Here is a 24599-nt window from a genome sequence, read left to right as displayed (position 1 = left end):
CAACATTATTACAGAAAATGCCAGAAATTCCAGAGTTCTTTTCTCCACCATTGACCAGCTGCTAAACATTGTCCCTGCTCCACCTCCATCCTCAGCAGTTAAATGTGAAGAGCTTGCTTTGTTCTTCAAGAACAAAATAACTTTGATCAGAGCTAGTATTATTAATAGTGGGGTCGAAACTGACATCAGTAGATTCTGCAACATAACCATGAGCACATTTACCCGTATCACACTTAGTGAACTTTCCAAAATTGTCAGCGAATCTAACTCCACAACCTCAGATATTGATCCTATACCCACAACATTCTTTAAGCGAGTGTTTCATAGTGTCTCAGGTCCGGGGCTAGAGATTATAAACACATCCCTTAGAACTGGCGTCTTCCCAGATGCCTTCAAAACAGCTGTTGTAAAGCCCCTATTACATTTACATTTAGTCATTTAGCAGACACTCTTATCCAGAGCGACTTACAGTAAGTACAGGGACATTCCCCCGAGGCAAGTAGGGTGAAGTGCCTTGCCCAAGGACACAACGTCAGTTGGCATGACCGGGAATCGAACTGGCAACCTTCGGATTACTAACCCGACTCCCTCACCGCTCAGCCAACTGACTCCGACTATTAAAGAAACCCAAATTGGATAACAGTCTACTTGCAAATTACAGACCAATATCAAACCTTCCATTTATTAGTAAAGTACTGGAAAAGATAGTTTTAGTCCAATTAAATTCTTTTCTTGAAGAAAATAACATCCTGGAAGTCTCGCAGTCAGGTTTCAGGAAATATCACAGTACTGAAACTGCTCTCACCAAAATAATTAGCGACCTCAGACTAAACTCTGATGCAAATAAAGTCTCTATCCTTATCCTGTTAGATCTCAGTGCAGCATTTGATACAATTGATCACGACATCCTAATCAATAGACTGGAAAAGCTTATTGGGTTCACGGATAGTGTATTGAACTGGATGAAATCATATCTCACAGGAAGGAAGTTTTATGTTAGTTTAGGTGACCATAGGTCCAAGAAACATGAGAACTGCTACGGGGTTGCTCAAGGAATATGTCCATTACTTTTTTCTCTTTATATGTTACCACTCGGCGACATAATCAGAGAACATAACATAGATTTCCATAGCTATGCGGATGACACACAACTATATATATCCACTGAACCCAACGATGCAACGGCCATCAATTCCATTACCAACTGCCTGTTGGCAATAAACAAATGGATGAATGATAACATTCTTAAATTAAATGAAGACAAAACCAAAGTCCTACTATGTGGCTCCAAATCCAAAAGAGAGATGCTTATTAAGAATCTTGGAGGCTTAACCCCCTGTCTTAAACCAGAGGTGACGAGTCTCGGTGTAATCCTGGACTCAGATTTGAATTTCAACTCTCACATTAATAAAGTGACCAAAACAGCTTTCTTTCACCTGAGGAATATAGCAAAGGTACGACCATTCATAAACCAAAATGATGCAGAGAAGTTAATTCATGCTTTTATATCCAGCCGGCTGGACTACTGTAACGCACTTTTCACTGGACTTCCCAAGAAAACCACTGAAAGACTACAGCTCATTCAAAATTCTGCAGCTAGATTATTAACCAAAACTAAAAGGAGAGAAGACATTAGTCCTGTCCTAGCTACTTTACACTGGCTCCCTGTTACCTTCAGAATTGACTTTAAGGTCATTTTCCTCACATACAAAGCTCTACACGGACAAGGACCTAGCTACATTGCTAACTCCTTTATAAACTACACACCAGCTAGAACACTGCGATCATCAAATGCAGGCCTATTAGAGGTCACCAGAAGCAGTCATAAGAAGATTGGTGATTCTGCCTTTGTCAATTACGCCCCAAAACTATGGATCAAATTACCCATAAATATTAGGGAAGCAAACACTCTAGACATTTTTAAAAGACAGCTTAAAACCTACCTTTTTACCGAAGAATTTAAGTAATTTTATCTCAAAAGGGTTTTCCTACTTTTATTAGTTATATTATTGTAGAATCTTGGTTTAGTAAATTTGGGTCATTATTTGACTTGCTATTTTTACTTTGTCTAGGTCAGAGTTGGCAAACTCTGATAGCGTACAAGAACTCTGGTCGCGTGAAGTATTTAAACAAATATGTAAAACAATCTGTATTCTTGATCTGAGGCAAAGGATCCGTTAACAGAGAATACGGCCCATACTCTTGACCTGGGGAAAGGATCTGTTAACAGAGTGTATGGTTTTATATATACAGACCAGGGGTGAACCAAATGTATATGTTACTTTTAAGATGCATGTTTAAAGTTGTTTTCTCTCTTGAACAGAAATCTTATTGGAATCATCACGTGTGTTAGTTTATTGTGTACCTACCTACTTTCTTTCAGTAGTAGGTAAATGTATTGTTGGATTTACATATTTGGAATTACATGTAGGCTTTATGGTATAAATCAAGGGGCAACAACTCCTCCCACTGAACGAAAACAAAGCAATTGTTCCCCCCCCCCCCCCCCTAAAATCATGAGTATTTCCTTATTGCTAAAGCCGATAGAAAAGTATAATTTGATAAGGTCATCCATTACTGCAGGCATAGTATAGCACGCTGCAACATCTGTGGTGTGAAGTGCCGTATGCAGAGTTAGAAAAATACAGAGCTCCAAAAACAACTAGGGGGGTTGGAATTAATGTTTGCTGGTAGCTAGCTGGTTTAATCATGGACAGCCACTGTTTAACGAAGCGTGACCGCGCACTGTAGCTGTTTGTCAGACGATGTCTGACTGGGTGGGGATGCCCCCCAGCCAATTTCATTGGCCATCTCAAGCAAGTAGTCACTTGAAGGTTGGGCACCAAAGTTATCAGGCAATTATTTTAATATACACCTCGGGAAAAAAAATACAGAGGTCCAGACCTCGGTGTCCTCAGTGGTGGATATGGTCCTCCAAGTGAAGCAATGTGGTTCCTTGAGTTTAGGCGGAGCTGGGGGGCCCTTGTATGAGTTTAGGTGGAGCTGGGGAGCCCTGGTATGAGTTTAGGTAAAGCTGGGGGGCCCTGGTATGAGTTTAGGTGGAGCTGGTGGGCCTTGGTATGAGTTTAAATTGAGTCAAGGGCCCTGGTAAGGGATGAGGTGTAGAAAGGGCAGTCATGGGGCAATTTATGGGGCCTGTCAATCTACATTTTGCATTCATAGTAGATTGTCTCAGGGGCCTCAGACCGTCGGGCCATCGGGGCTTGGAGCCCGAGGCCCCTAATAGCCAGAGGCCCCTGGGCCCAGGCCCCATGCGCCAGGTCCATAATCCGGCCTTGCGTCTAGTGTAGCCTACTGTCATTTACTGAAATGTATCCAAATTCAAACCGACAATGCCTAGTTCTTCTTCCAAAACGATAGCTAGCTAGCTTTAGTTAGGTTCCGGGCTAAGTTACCTACTACCATGCTAGTGTTACTTGTTAGCCTTCTCATTAATACATTTTGAAGCCATACTAAAGCGTTTGTGGCATAGTCCCTCGGAAAATACTAAATTGGAATGTTCGAAATCATATTTGTGATGTTACTCTATGGGAGCCACGCTACTCTTTAACGGGTTAATATTGTTATTGTGCGTGTTGTTTTTAACAATCCTACGTTCTGTTGCAGGCACACAAACTATAGCCATTGCACTGTATGATATGCACTGTGTTATTATTTTAGGCTACTCATCTCAGTTATACAATAGGATTTACTCACAACATACGTTTCATTCATTATTTTATGGTTATCATCATGTATAACAAGTTTCATCTTTACCACAGTCTCTAACAGAGCACTGGGGGAACAGGAGTTCAACCACCTGGGGAACCCTTAACATACTTACAAATTATAGTTTTAAGTTGTAAGTATATTGTATCATGTGTAGATGGAAAAGGCTTGTTTCAAAGGAGGTTTCTTATAAATGAATGAATGCAATATGAGTAAATGCTTACAAAGGGGAAGTTAGTCATATAGGTTAGGACCATTTTTACACTGGATTTGCCGATTTCTTTGTTTTGATGCAACTCTTTGAACTATGTGAGGCTGCCACATAGTCCCTCTCGCACTCGGAAATGAGAAGAGAACCTTGTTTCATTCTACACTTCACTCTTAGTATTTTGAAGTGTAAATGAGCAGCAACATATGCTTTTTAATCTATGCAATCTTCCTACATAATAAGTATGCATACTTATTTAAAATATACAGAAATATTATTTAAGTATACCCATGAACATTCTCCAAATTTTGGGATGTTTGATATTAGTTTAAACAATAGGTTTGGAGGTGATATAGTAAAAATAAATAAAAAATAAATACAAAAACTGTCCCACCTGCAACCGACACAAGCACACCTCACAATTTCCCCAGAAATTGTACCCTCTCTAGTTTCTATTGTCATTCAGTCTATTATCATTGTTAACATAAATCAAGTGTTCTTCCAATAATTCTGTCAGGGAGCATATAGAACAATCAATGGCCAGTGAAGCATGCACACCAGACCAGAGTAATAACTGCTATCATTGAGATTGGTTCATTAGTATCAATATAGTGATGGACATCATTGTTTGTGTGAACAGAAACAGAATACGTGTTTGCATGTGTTTGTATATATCCATCTGACTGCATCAAAGTGTATGTGTGCTGCGTCTGTCCACTGGATAGTGTTTTACCAGACAAATCCGTTTTATTCTAAGCTTCATCGGATTGCTGATGAGATCATGTCTGCAGCTAAAACCAGTGCTACAGCAAGCACCACTATGCCATATCCCCTGACACCTGTTGGTATGCATTGACGACAGCTCAGATAACCCACATCAATAAGAAAACATCCTCCAAATATTATTGGCTGCTAGTTTTTGTTACAGCAAATATGTTTTTACAATATGTTTTTGTTACAAACATACTATAAATGTCCTTGGGACTCCTGAAAACAGTATGATGTATTAATATCGTTTTGACCAGTTCATTTCAGTATCCGTCTCCGATTTGTAAATAGTTTTGGTCTTCTGTTTACTGTTGCATGGAGACATGCAAGAACACCATCGTCATAGAGGATGAGTGATTGTGTGTCTGTGTAGGGACATTTGTGTAGATACATATGCATGATTTTGTGTTTAATGTATGTATTTGCAACAAATCAACTGTGGATCAGCATCTCCTTCATCTCCCCGATGCCCCCTATCCTCCTGTCTCACCCCCTGATCTCTCCAGATCGATAGTCCTAGCACCCGTCACCAGGCAACAGGAATGACACCAAAGTGATTGCGGCACAGACCACCAACATGCCATTCATGAGTTAAAGGGAGAGAGGGAAAGAGCTGCGAGTAGAGAGAACTGAAAACAACCTTTGTCTTACAAACCTGTACTGAAACTAAACTTGAAGGGAGACAGCAAGAAAGAGTGTGAGATCGAGAACCAAAGAGGTTGTTAAAGGTAAAAATCCTCTATTTTATCTTGTCTAGTCTGTAAAGAGGGATGGAGAGATTTGTTCTCAGTAATACAAAAAACAACTGTCACCTGATTGATAAATCTGGTGAAACTGTCAGTTCTGTCAGTACAAAATGTGCCTTTTTTGGCTAACAGGTGCAGACAATAGTGGGCATAAACAGTGGCATTGTGAGGTCATACAGTCAGCACTAATGGTGCGCACGACCAGTTGCATACTCTTTGGCTCTAATGAACAAGATGACAGGTGCTTGTTTAGTTGAGAAGTTGGTTGCTTTATTTCATAAGACCACTCCAATGAACCTTTGAGTTGCAAAGCAAAAGACACATACGCATCCCCGATAGTGGATGAATAAAATACAAATCTAGGATTGTGCCAGTTTCAACTCCAACCAGTATGTTTTGGACTTGGCATGTCTTTGGCTTAATGGCTTGGCTCAGTCTGACTTGACTGACTTGTAGTAATTCTGAACGTATGCCACTGGGCTTCCACAACCACATAGAGGCAGATCATCCTAGACTAATGACAAGGGGGTAAAGCTGTCTTTCCCTCCTTTTCCTTTCGCCCTTCCCATACTCTCTAGTTCCTCTTTTCTCACCTGGTCTCTGTGACTGATGGAGAGTTCAAAACTATCTATTTTTCTGTCTCCCCGTCTCTTTCTTTGTTGTGTGTGTGTCTCAGACAGCTCATGAAGTCTGTAATTGAGTATGTCCGCCCACCACTCTGCTGCAGAAACAGCCAGGGGAAGGCTTCATTGTTACACACAGGCACACTTCTGCTGCAGTGCCTTCATTCATTCCCACGCATGAGACACCCCTTCTGGCAGAGGCTGAGACCTAAACCTGCAAAACACACACAAACACATGCAGTCTTACACTTTTAATTACCTCAACATGCATCATCTCCCTCTCTGTTAATGCAAGATCTAATGCATACTGTAGCAACCACCCCCATTTAACAAAAGTGTTTAAGTGGAGATGCTCAAGTGCATTGTATTTAGCTATGTATACAAATGCTGCTGTAAAGTCAAACAGCTACAGCAGGCAACAGCTACCTAATGGCATTCAAAGACCATTTTAATTTAAAACACTAGTGCAAAAATAAAATGTACCCATCATTTCTTATGGTCTTCCCAAGGCTTTCAGTGAGTCGTAGCTTTGCAGTATATTTGGTCAGGCTGTCCTTATATGGAAAGAAGGGTGTGTGTGTGTTTGTGTGTCTGTGTTGATGCAAGCTTTTGCGTATGTTGAGGGAGTGAAGATGTGTTGCCATGGCTCCCTGCTGGGACTTAAATAGCTTACTAAGGAAACCACGATAAGGCTTTTTACTACGCTACAATGTTAGAAGATTGACATGTCCTGTACTATGCATGTCCTTTTGCACTGGAAAACAATACAGCAACAATGTACATTATATGTAATGACTGCAGTGCTATTTAAGGAAGTGATAAATTGTGGTTTTCCTGGTGAAAAGAGGCTTGACACTGAGATCAGCTGTCTGTCTTTTGTGGCTTTCCATCTTGGACGAATGATATTCCCACAGTAATGTTTGCGCCTGTGCATTGAAACATAGATGTATTTTTTAGACAAACAGTTTTTTTACCAGACATGTGGTCATGATAATGAGGATTGTTAAAGAACAATTAATTAAGGCTTTGTACATAGTTCAGCATCTGTTGAAAAAGTTAAAATCTACTGTGTAGTAAAATGCTATTAATGCACACTTCATTAGATAGATTGTGCAAGTTGGTTAGGGATACTTACTCAACGTCAATCAATTTCTTTGAAAAGGAAATGGTCAATTCATTAGACACTGATCTGCAACACTTACTGCCACGTAACTACATAATAATACCTAGTTACAACCTTGTAGTGAAATAGAAACTAACTGCTAGGTAGTTATACTTTATTACTTTATGGAGGAGGTTGGACTTTCTACTAGAAAATCTGTATTAACTGCCCTTTTACTACAATCATGACCCTTTACACCCCTCCCCAAATCTGTGCATTCTTACACTTTTGTAAAAACAAATACAGCTAACAACCATTTGATTTAATAGCAATTCCTATGTACCAACTGTGTTGTTATTTTAGGTATTGCTATGAACTTGCATGGTAGTTAATGCAACCTTAATATAAAGTGTCGCCCTCTGATCTTCCAGGACCAGATACTAAAACTTAAATCTACATTATTCAAATAAGCTTTCATTTCCATCAATTTCACAAACTCTTAAGACATTGCAAAAAAAACAAGTGTTTCAATGTGTTCTTCTTGATTTTGTTTTCAGGAGTGGCTGAGAGATAGGAAGAGGAAAAGAAGACCAAAACTAAGAGGAAAGGAAAGAAAAAGATGGAGCACAGTTCTTTAGACCAGTCAGCCACGGTGGATGAACTTGTTGATGCATGCATCCAAGCATTTGGTTGGTCTGCTACTCTGCCTTGTACTGTAACACTTAAATGTTCTAACTATGTTCTATAATTTTGAGGTGTATATTTCCAGTGGTATGCCCATCTATTGATTGTAGACTGCCTGAAATCACAAAGTGATAGTCCTTTGAAACTGATTGTTTGCCTTGTTTTAAAATGGTGTGATGTGTTTTACTTCTTCCAGATGAGAAGGGCACTCTGAAAGAACCTTCCTTGGTGCGCATGTTCCTAATGATGCACCCATGGTACCTTCCCTCCACCGAAATGGCAAAGAAACTCTTGTTGAAGTATCCTTCATAGTCAGAACAATCTTTGTCTTTTAATTAGAAGATGATGAACCATCTATTTAGAATTTTCAAATGAGATGGAAATAAATATGAGGGAGGGGTAGCCTTCCCTACAATTTACTTGCGAGCCGCCCCATTTCTGCGTAGTGTCTGACCATGCTGCTATCAACTACCAAAGGATGTGAAGATTGTCAGATGGCTGAGTGGTTTGGGAATCGGGCTATTAATCAGGTTGCCGGTTCGATTCCCGGCCATGCAATTACATTGTGTCCTTGGGCAAGGCACTTCACCCTACTTGCCTCGGGGGAATGTCCCTGTACTTACTGTAAGTCGCCAGGGGCGTCGTCAGACCCTTTTTACTGGGGCATGTGCCCCAGTATAAATCTGCTGTGCCCCAGTAAAATCTAAAGTTTGAGTTAAAAAAAATGTACTTTATTATAGTCAGTGCATTCATTTAGATTGATAATTCCAGGAAATTTTTTACGCAGTATCCCAATCGACGCTTGTAAAATCAAAACACAAACTGATGACCGCAGAATTTCACGTCAGCGCGCTCTTCTGAGCTTGCCAAAAAGCCCCTGCAGCACGCACACAGAAGTCCAGGTGTCGGACTCGGCAAACAAGTTAGAATTGAGGTAGGCTAAGAAAACATTACAAAACTAAAGAAAGTTTATACATGATGGGCCTACCGATCATCTTATTTTGACTACAACATAAAAACAATATAGCCTAACATTAAGCTCAAAAAACTGTATTTGCGCTCAAATGAATGCAAAAAAAATGCGCGCTCGCTTTAACTATTGATGTCCCTGCCAAAGCTGATATCAAACTTGCGTCCCTGAACTGTTGTATAGTGGGTTCAGCAAAGGGAGTTTCTATAGCCTTGTAGTGCCTTGTGCAGCAAGCTTGGAAGAAAACAAGGGATATGAATATGGGCCTGTGCCCCAGTAGGGCTTTATGTCTAACAACACCCCAGGCGTCTGCTAAATGACTAAATGTAATGTAAATGTGAGATTGCTGATACAGCTCTGCAGCTAGCTAACCTACCACGGAACACAACTTCTACATTCATCAAGACTCAATAGTTTTCTGACGTCTTGGACGCGACATGAATAAACATCACCCCCAGTGGAATTCTGGTGGAACTGCAACCAAATTCGGTACAATGGGGCTTAATAGGGCGTGAACAGGCTCTTATGGAAGCAAATCAGTGACATAATGTTTTGAATTTTAAAAGGCATTAAATACTTAATATAGAAATTTAAACAACACCGAATTATCATATGAATATATTTCAATGTAAAAAAAATTAAGACGAAACTCTAAAGCACGTGTTCACTGTCTGCTTAATTTGATCTTGACATACAGTATAGGCTAAGCATTCTGTAGCAAATAATAATAATAAACCCACTATTTATTACATTATCTTAAAGCAGTGTAACTACTTCAACATAATAATGCACCTAAAATACAAACGTTCAGCAATCGCTATCGAATCAACAGCCACGTGCAATTTAGCTAGCAGGTGAAGAATACAAACAACGAAAATCACCAGTTAACTTAATTTAAATTAGCAAAAACTCAGAGACTAATACAATAACAGGCTTAAATGAACTGACAACATAAGTTATACGACAGTTCTCAAGGACGCACAGTGGCGCGCGTGCCCGCTTGCGGTGTGAAGCGCGTGTCCGTGCTATTCTCCGACATGCACTCTAACAATCACTGCTGATAGACTGCCTTTTTACAGCCCTATTTCTGATACCGTGGCGGCAGAAATGTATCCGTCGCGGGCCGCCATTGCAAAATCAACATAGAGGAAACACTGCAGTTGTGACGTGGTCAACCACTTTAATTTTGATTTGTCAGATGTGTATATGACAGACGCAACACCTCATAAAAATCGAACCAGGTCGAAGAAAATGAATGCTTATCTGGATTAGAATGATCTGGATTTTGAAAATCTCATGTTTTGCTATGCAGGATGGTCAGGTTTGTGGACAATCATTTTTCCATCACACTTCACAATTGGCAAGGCATATATTTGAGCCAATAATTGATCATTGATCCAAGATGGCGCCGCTGATGGCTGCCTCGGTCTATTGTTGCGCCCTGTTTTGTCAGTTAATTCAGTGTTCTGCCAAGTTTTTCGGAGTTCTCTAACGAGAGACAAACTACTAAACATTAGGGAAACTATTCTAGTCAAAGCCGCGCTAGGCTTTGCTCAAGCAGTGAAACGCCGTAGAAGAGGAAAGCGAGCAGGAGCGCTAGTTCAGCTACGCAGGCGTGGGATCTGAACAGTGATTCAAAGTTTTTTCCTCTCCAACGTACGCTCACTGTGCAACGAACTTCAGCTATTGATGGTGAAAAACAGAGACTTTCTTTCATCTTCGGTTTTGTGCTTCACAGACACATGGCTGTGTGATTTGATCCTGGACGCGGCGTTACAACTGCCAGGCTTTCAACTCCTGAGAGCTGATCAGGACACAGCACTCTCCCGCAAAACAAAAGGAGGTGGTATTTGTTTTTACATTGACAGTGGCTGGTGTGTAGCCTGGTCCTAACCAGACTCTCGTACATTGCATTTGTACAGAGAGTCTGGCCTCGCTCCATTGACAAGCGTTGACTTCCTTGTAGGCGGGTACTCTGTCGAAGTTTAAAACTATTGGATCTGCCCAGAGCCACTCTGATCTGCCATAAGGGAGTCTCAGCAGTTGGGGTATCGGGCTAGTAATCAGAAGGTTGCCAGTTCGATTCCCGGAAAACCTGAAAATATGACTTACGTACCTCATGGGCAGACCTATGTACAGAAGCAAAAATAAAATTGAGCGGAAGTACGTAGGAGGGCAGAGCCAGGCTAGCTGGTGTGTAGATTTGACAGTGATTCTGCAACATTGTTCCCCGGATCTGGAATCATTTTTTATAAACTGTAAACCTTTGTACTCGCCTCACGAGTTTGCGTCGCTCATTCTGGTAGGAGTGTACTTGCGGCCGGGTCCGCAGGTTAAAGAGGCCCAACGCATGCTCGTCGACCAGATTTTGCGTGTGGAGCGAGCAAATCCGGATTCTTTGGTTATCGTACTCGGCCACTTTAACAAAGGTAATCACAGCCACAAACTCCCCAAATACAGACAATTCATCAAATGCCCCACCAGAGAAGGGAACACTGGATCACTGCTACACCACAGTCGGTAAAGCCTACCAAGCCGTTCCTCGAGCAGCACTGGGTCACTGACCATGCCATGGTCCACCTGATTCCTGCATACAGGCAGAAACTAAAGCTCTGTAAACCTACTGTGAGGAGATCAAAACAGTGAGGCTATGGAGGATCTACAGGCATGCTTGTACTCTACTGACTGTACACGACTTCTACCAGTAGTCTGGATGAGACTGTGACGTCGTACATCAGCTTCTGTGAGGACTGCTGTATTCCAACACGCACCAGGGTGAACTTCAACAACGACAAGCCCTGGTTCTCTGCAAAGCTCAGGAGTTTGAGGATGGTGAAGGAGCAAGCGTTTAGGAGTGGGGATAGATTGGTTAGAGAGGCTAAATGGCTGTACTCAGTGAGACTAAAACACCAATTCTCTGCTAACGACTCTGCTTCTGTCTGGAGAGGGCTCAGGCAGATTACCAACTACAAGCCCAGAGCCCCCCACACCGTTAACGGTGTGATTTGAAAGACAATTGGACTGTCCTGAATTGCAACTCCCCACCCAAGAGCCCCCCCTCCCCCACAGAGACAACTCTCTCCATTCAGAAGAGAGAAGATAACAGACTTTTCAAGAGGCAGAACCCCTGCAAAGCAGCTGGGCTGGACTTTGTCTCTCCAGCCACCCTCAAGCACTGCGCTGACCAGCTGTCTCCGATTTTCACCACCATCTTCAACACCTCCTTGGAGACATACCATGTACAAGCCTGTTTCAAGTCCTCCACCATCATCCCTGTGCCCAAACAGCCAAGGCCAACAGGACTCAATGACTACAGACCCGTCGCCTTGACACCACCCTCATTGGGCTCATTTCTGACGGGTCAAGTCAGATTACAGGTGGAAAGCTGACAACCTGGTGACCTGGTGCAGCCAGAAAAACTTCGAGCTCAATGCTCTTAAGACAGTGGAGATGGTTGTGGACTTCAGGAAGAATATAGCCCCACTCACCCCCATCACCCTGTGCTACTCCCCAGTCAACACTGTGGAGTCCTTCCGCTTCCTGGGCACTATCGTCTCCCAGGACCTCAAGTGGGAACTGAACATCAGCTCCCTCACCAAAAAAGCACAACAAAGTATGTACTTCCTACGGCAGCTGAAGAAATTCAACCTGCCAAAGACAATGATGGTGCACTTCTACACAGCCATCATTGAGTCCATCCTCACATCCTCCTTCACCATCTGGCACTCTGCTTCCACTGCCAAGTTCAAGAGCAGACTGCAGCGTATCATCTGGGCTGCTGAGAAGGTGATTGGCTGCAATCTGCCTACCCTCGAGGACCTGCACACCTCGAGGACCCTGAGGCGTGCGAGGAAGATTGTCGCCGACTCCTCCCACCCTGGACCCTCCCTGTTCCAGCTACTCCCCTCCGGCAAAAGGCTGCGGTCCATCAGGACCAAAACCTCACGCTACAAGAACAGTTTCTTTCCATCCGCTACTGGCCTCTCCAACAAGGCCAAGGACTCGCACTGACATTTAACTATTACCCATTATTAGTCCATCCGACACCTGTTGCACTACACACAAGCCACCTTATTTGCACTATTGCCCATTCATATTCTTATTTTTATATTAGGGCTGGGAATCGCTAAAAATATATATATATATAATAATTGCACAATATGCTGTGATTAATCGCATTTTTCCCAAGCTCGTTATCATCATGTAAAACCCTGAATTAAATCAATTAACACAAGTTTATTTAAAATAGAAAATGTTATGACATCTCTTGAACTGTGTCTCTCTTGGGAACTACAGAATAGCCATTCCCATCAAATATACGCAGCAACTTTATAAACAACAAAGTGTTTAAGTGCACGTTCAATATTTGAAGTTTAAACCCCGAAGGTTATCAAAAATACTGGATAGGGCTCTACGCTAACTTTTTTTTGCTGGAGCAGATGTGCCCCCAAGTGAAAAACTTTCCGGGTCACAGACAAACATTTTGGGGCACGGTCAGTTTCTGTTTAAAAAAACTTTAAACATTACATCATTATTAGACTATTAAATGAATTACAAAATTTACCGGAACCAGGATTGGTTACTTATTTATTAATTACATATTCATTTATTACTTTTTTGTATTCATTGTAACATTGTTTCAAACTGACTCGCTTGGCCAAGCTTTGTAGTGTAGCAGACAGTCGGTTGACAGACAGTTTTCAGCACATTTAGAGGCATCAAACATTTCCAGGGAGGGCGCCTCTGTACTGATCCGATTGAGGTCCTCTGTGGTGGATGGGTTCAAATGATTCATTAATGGGAAATTTAGTTTTTATGTTGTATTCACACCGGTGTTCATGTAGGGTCGCAACTGCGCTCTTGGTTTTCAGCATGGCTTGCGGTAGGACAGAAGGGGACTGAGTTGGGGGGTTAATTTTGTTGACGGAAGCATTGTTTAAGTTTCTATTGTTAAACTCGTGTTTGATATGTGTCGTGTTGGACGTTGGTTTGCTTAGTTCTATTGTTCACACTGAGTGTGAAGGTTAGCTAGCTAGATCGCTAGCCAGGCTGTTACAGCACAGGACAGATGCAGAAGGCTATCGCAGGACGCAGCCGATGAGGTTTATCCGAGTCACGATTAATAGAAGTTGAAATCTCTCCCAAAAAGAGGAATAAACGTTTCCTGTTGCAAATAATAGTTTGAGCATTTTCGGGTTCCATAGACGCAAATATGGTCTTGCGTTAATAGCGCAAAATTATTTTTTCTAACGAAAGAAGACCAAGTACTCGGAACTGGCTGCGGAGTGCAGGGAGGCTGGCTGGAAGACCACCATCTACCCAGTGGAGGTTGGATGTCGAGGCTTTGTGGGGCAGTCAACCACACGCCTACTGAGGAAGCAGGCGTGACAGGAGGAAAGCTAAAGAAAGCAACGAAAGAACTCGAGGAGGAGGCGGAGAAGGGCAGATTTTGTCTGTGTCTAAGGAGGAGGGGAAAGGGCTGTGGAAAGAACATCTAACCCAGATACCAGCTGCAGGGGGTGACAGGGAGAGGTCCCTGCCACTGCTCCGCCACCAGGAGAAGTTCCAGGATTAAAGGAGCGAAACGTCGGTGAATGGTGGTTCTTGGCTGACGACCGTGCAGCTGATCCACGGGCACTGGAGGAGGTGCGTCAGGCAGAAATGCCCAGCAGGAAATTCAAGCTACCTGTTAAATTACTACTATGCATTAATAATTTCAGATTAATTGCTAAGATTAACGCTTTAACTTTCCCAGCCCTATTTATATTTTATATGTTAAATAGTTTAATTTTTTAGACTGTTAGTTCTTAGGATTAGTTAGACTACTGTACTTTTCTACTTTTTGCTTGAAGATCCGTATATGTTTATTGTTTGCACCTTCCGGCCACAGTAAATTCCATGTTTGTGTAAACCTACATGGAGAATAAAACCAAATTCTGATTCTGCGCCACCAATTGACGCTTGGTGGCGAGACACACCTACAAACCTACAAGTGTTTTCGTTCCCCAATTCCCATCACAAAATCGGCAAAGGGGAGACCGATGATACATGAGGGGGGTTAAAGGAGGGGCCACAATTAAACATATTTCAAAGTAAGAACTGTAGCCTGAAAGGGGTCATAGAATGCAAAACCGAGTTTACTTTGTCATAGTTGAATAACGACAGTTCGTGGGTAAAATGGACATACAGTGAACATCAAAGTCCATTGACACCTCTTTCCTATGCAAATTTGAAATTTGAAACAATTTGAAACTGCGGCTGTAAACCGGTCGGTTTCCAAAAAGCCACATTTGTGAAGTCACAAGTCTTGATCTCAGACACTAGTTTAGCTGCGCGCTGCACATTTACATTTAGTCATTTAGCAGACGCTCTTATCCAGAGCGACTTACAGTAAGTACAGGGACATTCCCCCGAGGCAAGTAGGGTGAAGTACCTTGCCCAAGGACACAACGTCATCTTGCACGGCCGGGAATCGAACTGGCAACCTTCTGATTACAAGCCCGCTTCCATAACCGCTCAGCCACCTGACTCCCTGTGTACTGTGTACCTCCACGGGAATTACAAAGAAGAAAGTTTGGAAGTTTTTCAAGGATATTGAAAATGGACCATGGTCGTAAATGCAATGTTGCAGGCTGTACAGGGAATGCTGACACTTTTCATAGTCTTCCCAAGGAACCAAACACTCGACGGGCATGGCTGATGTTTGTCTATGAGAAGATCCCTGTGAAGTTCGACATTCAATTATTCATTTGCTCGAACCATTTCACCAAAGACAGAGACAACCTGGTAGTAGAGTCAAACCTTTTCTAGGGCGCCAAATGTGCTACGACTGGCACTGCCTGTATCTAGCATAGGTAAAAAAGTGTGATGATTTCGTTTATTGGCAGCTCATCTATATATTCATGAGCATACCATAAAAGGGAGAAAACCTCTCGTTTCATTCTAGGGCTATTTCACAGGGTGCATTAGGGCGCACAGAACAGCACCCCGGCCATTTTCAGCCCAACCAATACCCTATTCGGAAACCTTAAGGAACAGTGTGAAATACCCCAAAAATCTTTCTATGACCCCTTGAAGGTTGGCTGAGGATGAGCCAAACAAAAAAATCTAAGTGCACATTAAAAAAAAAATCTCCAAAGATGGTTTCTGTCATTTAAGCAGGGGCGGTGTGTTCATTAGGGCGATATGGGCGACGCACTGCCAAACGGGAAAAGGAGGGATTTTTTTTTCTAACCACTTCTATCACGGCAACAGTCGTTATCAGTGTTCTAATCTAGACCTTTGATCTGCCACAAAATGTCCAATCAGGCTAAAGTCGGGCTTCAAATGGTCCCGGCCCTTTTGGGGCGATTTCAGTCAGGTTGAAAATCGTCTCAGAAGTCTCTCGTAGACTCTCATGTAAAATATATTTTTTCCAAATAACAGAGCTTTCAATACAATCCCTATGGGTTCCAGGAGGGCTTGCACTTACGCGCTTTCGTCATATGTAACTAAGAAAATAGCGGGTAGCAATCAATTCACATACTACTGTCAAGATGGCTAGCGTTCAGTGCAGCACAAGCTCGATTGTCTCTTTGAAAGAAGTTCCTTTTAGTCTGCGAACGAATCACGATAAATTGTTGACGAAACAATTAGGACCTCCCAGACCAAATTTAAACATTCAACAGGTTTCTATTAAGGGGGGGGGGGGGAGTACTACACCCGAGGATTTTCCAAAAATTTGTAAGAATGAAAAACAGGAAAGTGGAATCTTTGAATGCAGTTTTCTCCTATATCATTTTTTGACACAGGTCAACTTTAAAATGATGTAGGCTAACTTCAGTTGTGATAAAGTTATCTGAGTGATTTAAACAGATTTGTATTCAGGAGAGTTTGTAGTTTCCAAATATGTATGATACCCAGAAAGTCACATTTTCACCATGTGAAGGATTTCCGCTAGCCTGGCTCTGCCCTCCTACGTACTTCCGCTCAATTTAGATTTTGCTTCTTTACTAGGTCTGGGCATGAGGTACGTAAGTCAGATGTCTCCGGTTAATTTTCTACCTGTCCAATCAGCGAACAGAGGGAGTGGCTGAGAACGATGAGGATGATGTCGTGCGCTAGTTTGTGTTGTAGTTCCGTAATGGCAGCGGAGAAAGATGCGAGCGAAGCCATTCGGTCTGTTGTGGCAACGCTGCCGAATATCCAGAAGTTAAAGCCGGAGCAAGAACAATCTTTGATCCCCACGGTGCTCGTTTGATTTTCCAGCTAGCTCCGTTAGTCGTGAAGGAGTTGGCTAAGGCAAATGCCAGCGATTGGTTATGGCAGATCCAGAGTGGCTCTGGGCAGATCCAATAGTTTTAAACTTCAACAGAGTACCCGCCTTTAAGGAAGTTAACGCTTGTCAATGAAGCGAGCCCAGACTCTCTGTACAAATGAAATGTACGAGAGTCCTGGTTTCAATGGTCACCAAGTCACCAATAACGCCCCAAATACCCGGAAGTGTTCTTGGTCCGCCCTTTTATCGAGGATGCATCGATTGGTGACTTGGCCAGCGAGAACGCATCTGACTTCCCAGAAGTCTTTGCAAGATAATAGCCAAGAACACAGACATCTCAAATCGTTCTCTGTCCTCGTGGTCTTGCTAGACCGTTCTTGCATGGATGCTTGGCAAGAACGTTCTTCTCAAGAACGCAAGTACGTTCTTAGCGTAATTCCTTCGGATTGATAAACTGCCAGTGTGTTTCATGCGTAGAGTCTTTGGATCATTTTTCACGTGACCTGCATAGGCTCTGTACTTGGGATGTAAATCCAATGACATGATCTGTGGAAGGAACATTCGAAAATTATAACTTTTAAATTCAAGGTTATTAAATGTGCACAATCTGATTGATACTTGATTAACCTGAGCAAGTAAACCTAATTCCTGCCATATCCGGATAAATAATTGACCTACATGTTATCTATCCTGAATCGGTAGTCAGATAGACATAGCTTGTCGCGCCCCAGGTTTACCTTAACATTTCACTTAGGTCACAGGAGGAGAACTGCACTGCTGAGCTCAGAACAAAAATATGCCATCTTGTCAAGTAAGACATTACTATTTGGCTCAGTTTGACTGTGATGCAACAGGTGTATCAGGTCTGTGTCGTATCTTATCTTTTATCTTTCTTTCACTCTCTGTTCCTCTTTTGTCTTGACCCTTCTCTTTTCCCCCTTCTCCCATGTGGTTACTGTTGATACCCCAACTCTCTCTTTCCTCCTTTTGTCTGTCTTTGTGTCCCTAGGTACTGGATTTCAGAGTTCCCAGCAGAGTTCAATCTGAACCCAGCGCTGGCAGACCAGATCAAAGACCTGAAGGACCTCTTGACCACTGAGGGGAATGAGCGCCAAAGTCAGCTCATAGACATTGACAGTGTGTAAGTGTCTGTTTTTGTGAGTTTGAGGGAGAGAGATTGGGAAGGAGTGAGAGGAAGAAAAAGGGTGAATTTGTGTACTTGTGTGTTTTTTTGTTTGTGTGTGAGAGAGTGGACATCACCAGCTTGTCTCACATGCTCAGTTCTCAGGCACAGGGCAATACCTTGCTTGACAGTGGCCAAATCCATCTATGACCCAAAGTTCTCTGTTTTATTAAAAAAAATAAAAAAAATAGTCATGACACTGTTTCATAATATCTCTTCTATAAAGCAGTATGTTATATTATCTGCTATTGTGGCAGTGGTCTTAGAGCTCTGCTAATGCTGTCAAAATGAGTTCAAATGAGTGAGTACAAATGTCCACTTGGGAAATCTTTAGCAATGTTACTTGGCTTTGTTTGTTAGGCCATCATACAAGTGGAAGCGTCAGGTGACCCAGCGTGTGCCCTCCATGTCCAAGAAGAGGAAGATGTCTCTGCTTTTTGACCACCTAGACTCATCAGAATTGGCTGAACACCTCACCTACCTGGAGTACAAATCTTTCTGCAAGATTCTAGTCAGTAGGATCTGTGTGTGTGTGTGTGTGTGTTTAAAACAGATTTGTGTCTTTCTGTCTGTTTGCTGACTTTACATCTGGATTTGAATAAAATGCTGTGTCAACATAAAACCATCTAGTATGTATTTGAGTGTTTGTATATCAACTTGGCCGCTACATGTCCTCCCACTAGTTCCAGGACTACCACAGCTTTGTGATGCACGGCTGCACTGTGGATAACCCCATCCTGGAGCGCTTCATCACCCTCTTCAACAGTGTGTCACAGTGGATTCAACTTATGGTCCTCACCAAGCCCACTGCTCCACAAAGAGCTGCCGTCATCTCGCACTTCATCCGGGTGGCCCAGGTCAATACTGTCTGTCAAGTCTTGTTTATATATATGTTTTTTGTAACATTTTACATTTGAGCCTTAACTGTGTCGATGCCAGAAAGACTCTGAGGATTGCCAGGGGGTTAGTAGTCTTGCTTAGCTGCCAAACATTCCAGGCAATACTAGTCTCTAACTATGGTGGAGAGGTAATTAAGTCTCTATACGTTTAGCAATGGTGTAACCAATAGGTTGCAGGGTATTGCATTTTCTCAACTGATCTGCATTTGGTTGTCACCATCTCACTCCACCATCTCACGACCCCCATTATTGGTCGCATCCCTGTTGTGTTCTATTCTTTCTAAACCGTGTCTATTTTGGTATTTGTTTGAGAGGAAAACCTCCCTGACACCTCTCTTTATCTCCTAAACAAACTCTTCATGATTTATTCACATAGGCCACAGCAGGCTCTCACCTCCTCCACTCAAACACCAGAGCCCAAAAAGCACAGCTGTTTGGTGGTTTATAATCCCACTTCCGTTACACTACAGTACACTTCTACTTTCTACTTGATGTTGATACACTAAGATGATATTTTCCCTTTCCCAAATATGTTTTTTTTTTTTTTTTTTTTATGTTCCCAAGGTTCCAGGGAATAGCCACCTACCTCTCTCCTTCTTCATGCTTTCCCTCTCTGCTCGTCCTTGCTTCAGAATTTCACCACTGACATACCTCCATCATCCCTTAGATTTTGTAGACGTTTTTTAAATAATTCCTGCCTTCATAATTCTCATTCTCTTTACATTTAGCCAGTTTTTATGTTGCTTCATCTATCACCATTAGCGGTGTACTAAAACATACATATAAACTTCTCAACTGATGGTATCAGTGGCTTCCTAATAAGTAATTTCACTTAAAGTGTTGATTTTGTTTTGTGCCAGTCACTAGTGTAGCTTACTGACCATGAGCAGTGGAAATAATCAGTTATTGACAGACAACCACTCTGACAACTACTCACTTGATACCTGGCACTAGTAGTCAGTGTTCATTAGACCACAGTTCAGTTGCATGATGCCAGGCAAGCAGTCTACTCTATCTACAGTATGTCACAGAAGCTTTGAGCATTGATTAAAATGGGTATTTGATCTTAACCAAATGATGCCCCCAGGCAGTGTTCCCCCAAACAGCTGCGACCTGATTGATTTTCAGTGAAATGCCATGTGAGCTGAAGGGCAATGCTTTGCCTCCAGCAGAGCTCCATTCACAAAGTGTCACTAAACCTTAGATGCACACTAGCATGCTGTTCTATTAGAAGGATAGTAACATGGGAATTGTTAACCTTAGTCAATACACTATCATGGATAAAGTATTTGGTTGTGTTTATTTGGGTTTGTTGTTGTGTATGTAAGCATGTGTCTTTATGACCTTGGTTTGACTGTTTGGGCAACCTTTGCAGAGTCAAGGCAAATACCTACAGTGGTTTTTAGCATTATCACATATCAGTAAATTTTAGTTTGCAATCTCTGACTAAGAAGTAATGCTGTGTGTGAATATCATGAAAACAGTGAGAAATGCATTCAACTCATCACCTATTACACATTGAATATGTTGTATGATAAATGTATGTTGCCTTTTTTATGTCGACTTAATGCATAGTAGTGCAACTACTAACATTGGGTGTTCAAATTTAGGTTATTTCCTTGCATACAAAGACTCTTCTACATCCATTTGCATAATCTCTAACTCTTCTGTCTCCTTTTCAAACTATCTGTCCTACTTTTCCAAATTTTCCTTGGCACCGACTAACACTCCCACACATTGGCTATGCCCTTGTTTCATGTCTCTCACTCATGCTAGCTCTCATTAATCTGTCTCTCTGTTGCTGTCTTTTTGTCTCTCACTTTTTCTTTCTTTCTCCTAACAGAAACTTCTTCAGCAGCAGAACTTTAACACACTGATGGCTGTGGTAGGCGGTCTTAGTAACAGCTCTATCTCTCGTCTCAAAGAAACCCAGACACACATCAGTTCAGAAACAAACAAGGTACAGTAAAAAAAAAAAAAAGAACCTTCTTAATGTATAAAATTTCCCATAATAAATCATCATGTTCATGCAAAAAACTTATGTGATTTAAATCTCAGAAAATGTGCAAGTATCCATATACACAATACTGCATGTGGTATTTGTTTTTCTTCCCTCCTCCAAATATCTTATGATGATTATTTAATTTAATGAAATGTTATGGCTTTCTGTCCGACAATTGTTTTTCTCCTGACTTGACAGTAAATGTTAACCAATAACTATAACGAATAGTTCTTTTTGGCCTTGTCAGTCAGAGGAACGGTATTCACATTTTCCCTCTCCCTCACATTTTCTCCCCTTTAAATCCCTTCTTTACCCTCAGGTGTTCAATAGTTTGATTGAACTAGTGACGTCATGCGGCAACTACAGCCAGTACCGCAAGCGTTTCTCAGAGTGCACAGGCTTCCGTTTCCCTATACTGGGGGTGCACCTCAAAGACCTGATTGCTGTACACGTGGCACTGGCTGACTGGGTTGACCCAGAGAAAACTCGGGTTAATTTAGTCAAGACACAGCAGTTGTATGCTATTCTACAGGATCTGGCACTGGTCCAAACCATGCCACCTAACACAGACGCTAACACTGACCTGCTTAACCTCCTCACGGTAAGTAATACATTGAGTATTTTTATTTTTTTACAAATCTAACAAATACAGACATATTTTTTGCCTTTTTTGTAGCCTTAGGTAGTGATATTTGAACACCATTTCCAATTCACTGAAAACCCTAACGTGCACAATAACATTAAGTGCACACCGTTTAAGCAAGCAAAAGCTTAAAACATGTAACCCATAATACAACAGCATAAACACAAATGAAACATGTAGTCACTTTGCATTTCAAAATATAAATGTTGCATGTATAACAATGCAGCATTAAGTGAAAAAAATAGGGCTGTCCCCACTCAGTCGACTAGTCGATTTTCTGGTCGATATGCTCTTGGTCGACTAAGATTTTTTTAGTCGAGCTGCCGTATGTCAGTGTGAGATCTGATTCCCGCTTGTGTCATCATTGCTGAATTAACTAAATGTTCTACAGAAATTGTAGATTATATTATTTAAGACAAATAAAGCAACTCTAAAAATTTAAAAGAAAAGGTGTTACTATTTTCCCTTTCGTTAATCTGCGCTTTGTTTTGTTTTGGTATTTTGCACACGGCACGAGCACAATTGGCTGCCGAACTACAAACTCTGCCATAGCCTACTTTGTTGGTGTTATTAGTCAAAATGGCAAAGAAATCTGTGGTATGGCAGCATTTCATTAAAGTACATTTACATTTACAAAGTACCGGGTGACTCGAAAAACGTTGAATGCAAACTCTGCCAACAACGGTTTATTTTTCATAGTTCGACGTTGAATATGATGTAGCCTACCACCTGAAAAACGTAAGTTGGCCTAGCCCTACTTCACTCATGCTAACGCTCTGGGTTGAAAAATGAATATGCCTATTATAAGAATCACATCCATATCGAATGACATTATCTTCTCCGGCCAAGACAACAACATCTTTCTCTGTAGCACCGTTCCCCACTCAGCTTCTATGTAAGTTCGCATGCTGCAAGTTTTCAGGCAGTGATAAGCGTGCTCTGATGATTTGCATGTTAAACAAACAATATTTTTAATTTGTAGTACATTTCAAGAGATACTAAATACCATCGACATTCGGTTACAACAGGACTGGTGATACGAGTCTTATTGATACGTAGGCTATTAGCGGCTGAATCTGCAATGTCCAGCAGCCATTGAGTCAGATCGGGAAGATGTTTGTACGTTTTGTTTTTTTTGTGAAAAAAAAGCGTCTCAAATTTCGATTAGTCGATTTTCAGATGTTTTAGTCGAGTCTTGGGCGACCAAAGAAAATCTTAGTCGAGGACAGCCCTAGAAAACACCACATGATTAATCCACAGCACAAGAGCGTTAAGAAAAAGTACAGTAAACATTTCCCTTTAAACAGCATTTGAGAAGCACTTTTTGGCATATTTGCCTAAATAAACTTCACATCTGGATAGCAACCAATACATATAACGGTTTGACAGTAATATGAAATCAATCTTAAAAAAAAATAATCACAAAATCAATTACCTGCGCGCATTCTGCACCTGCACTCAATTCGCATTACTGTAATTTTGTGGGAGTGGCTTTGAAGGGAGGGGGTGCGATATTTTAGTTTGAATTGTGTCAAACATAAGCTAAAATGGCTCGCATCGCAAAACTTGCCTAACCCAGCTTTAAGTAGATCACAACGGAAGTTCATCCAATCACTAGTAGTCCAGGCATTTTACGCCAAAATGTGGGTGAGCCTCACACAAATTGCAACAAAAACAAAGTGAACTGATTTTGTGTCCCCAGTATGTTCTGGATGAACAATCTGCTATTTCAACAACTCGGATGACTAGAGTCACTCCAATGACTCATCTCCTCACTAATTTTAGTGGAATAGCTGGTCCTAGTACTTTTTTTAAATTATCTGTTAAATCAACGTAATTCCTTGTTTGATAGTTAGCTACATTTTCAACATATTGTAATAAAGTTAGTTTATGTTCTTTGCCAGAGCCCAGGATATGTCCATCAGACAAGAATTATTAAAGACAAGTACAGGTAGAAACGGTAACAGATCTCTGGACCACTTACACACAGACCTCAAGTTTGACTCTGACTCTCCACTGGTCAGCCAGTCACACCCTTCCAGTGCTACCTCACAGGACACAGTCCCCACCATATACAGTTAGGTCCATAAGTATTTGGACATTGACACAATTTTCATCATTTTGGCTCTGTATACCACCACAATGGATTTGAAATGAAACAATAAAGATGTGCTTTAAGTGCAGACTTTCAGCTTTAATTTCAGGGTATTTACATCCAAATCAGGTGAACGGTGTAGGAATTACAATACATTTTATATGTGCCCCCCCCCCTTTTTAAGGGACCAAAAGTAATTGGACAATTGGCTGCTCAGCTGTTCCATGGCCAGGTGTATGTTATTCCCTCATAAAGGGAGTTCGTTATTTCATTGACAAGGAGCAGATAAAAGGTCTAGAGTTCATTTCAAGTATGGTATTTGTGTTTGGAATCTGTTGCTGTCAACTCTCAATATGAAGTCCAAAGAGCTGTCACCATCAGTGAAGCAAGCCATCGTTAGGCTGAAAAATCAAAACAAACCTATCAGAGAGATAGCAAAAACATTAGGTGTGGCCAAATCAACTGTTTGGTACATTCTTAAAAAGAAAGAACGCACTGGTGAGCTCAGCAGCACCAAAAGACCCGGAAGACCACGGAAAACAACTGTGGTGGATGACAGAAGAATTCTTTCCCTGGTGAAGAAAAACCCCTTCACAACAGTTGGCCAGATCAAGAACACTCTCCAGGAGGTAGGCGTATCTGTGTCAAAGTCAACAATTAAGAGAAGACTTCATCAGAGTAAATACAGAG

The 24599-nt window shown here is 41.6% G+C and overlaps 1 protein-coding gene across 5 annotated transcripts in view; it reads left to right on the top strand.

The window, feature by feature from the left end:
- Nucleotides 1–24599, top strand: part of LOC136967464 (RAS guanyl-releasing protein 2-like) — an 88539-nt gene that overhangs the window by 19744 nt on the left and 44196 nt on the right. For 3 of the 5 annotated variants that reach the window (XM_067261260.1, XM_067261258.1, XM_067261255.1), the window contains exons 2-9: nt 7734–7865; nt 8057–8159; nt 17842–17898; nt 18097–18228; nt 18631–18781; nt 18954–19127; nt 21013–21129; nt 21491–21772. In XM_067261260.1, coding sequence (XP_067117361.1) covers nt 7796–7865; nt 8057–8159; nt 17842–17898; nt 18097–18228; nt 18631–18781; nt 18954–19127; nt 21013–21129; nt 21491–21772 — 1086 coding nt within the window. In that variant the 5' untranslated portion in view covers nt 7734–7795. Of the gene's footprint in view, nt 1–5211; nt 5434–7733; nt 7866–8056; nt 8160–17841; nt 17899–18096; nt 18229–18630; nt 18782–18953; nt 19128–21012; nt 21130–21490; nt 21773–24599 lie in introns of all 5 variants that reach the window. The other 2 variants (XM_067261256.1, XM_067261257.1) reach the window with 1 other exon arrangement.

The sequence above is a fragment of the Osmerus mordax genome, chromosome 23 (assembly GCF_038355195.1).
Source record: "Osmerus mordax isolate fOsmMor3 chromosome 23, fOsmMor3.pri, whole genome shotgun sequence".
Lineage (NCBI taxonomy): Eukaryota > Metazoa > Chordata > Actinopteri > Osmeriformes > Osmeridae > Osmerus > Osmerus mordax.
This window is presented reverse-complemented; position numbering and strand designations above follow the sequence as displayed.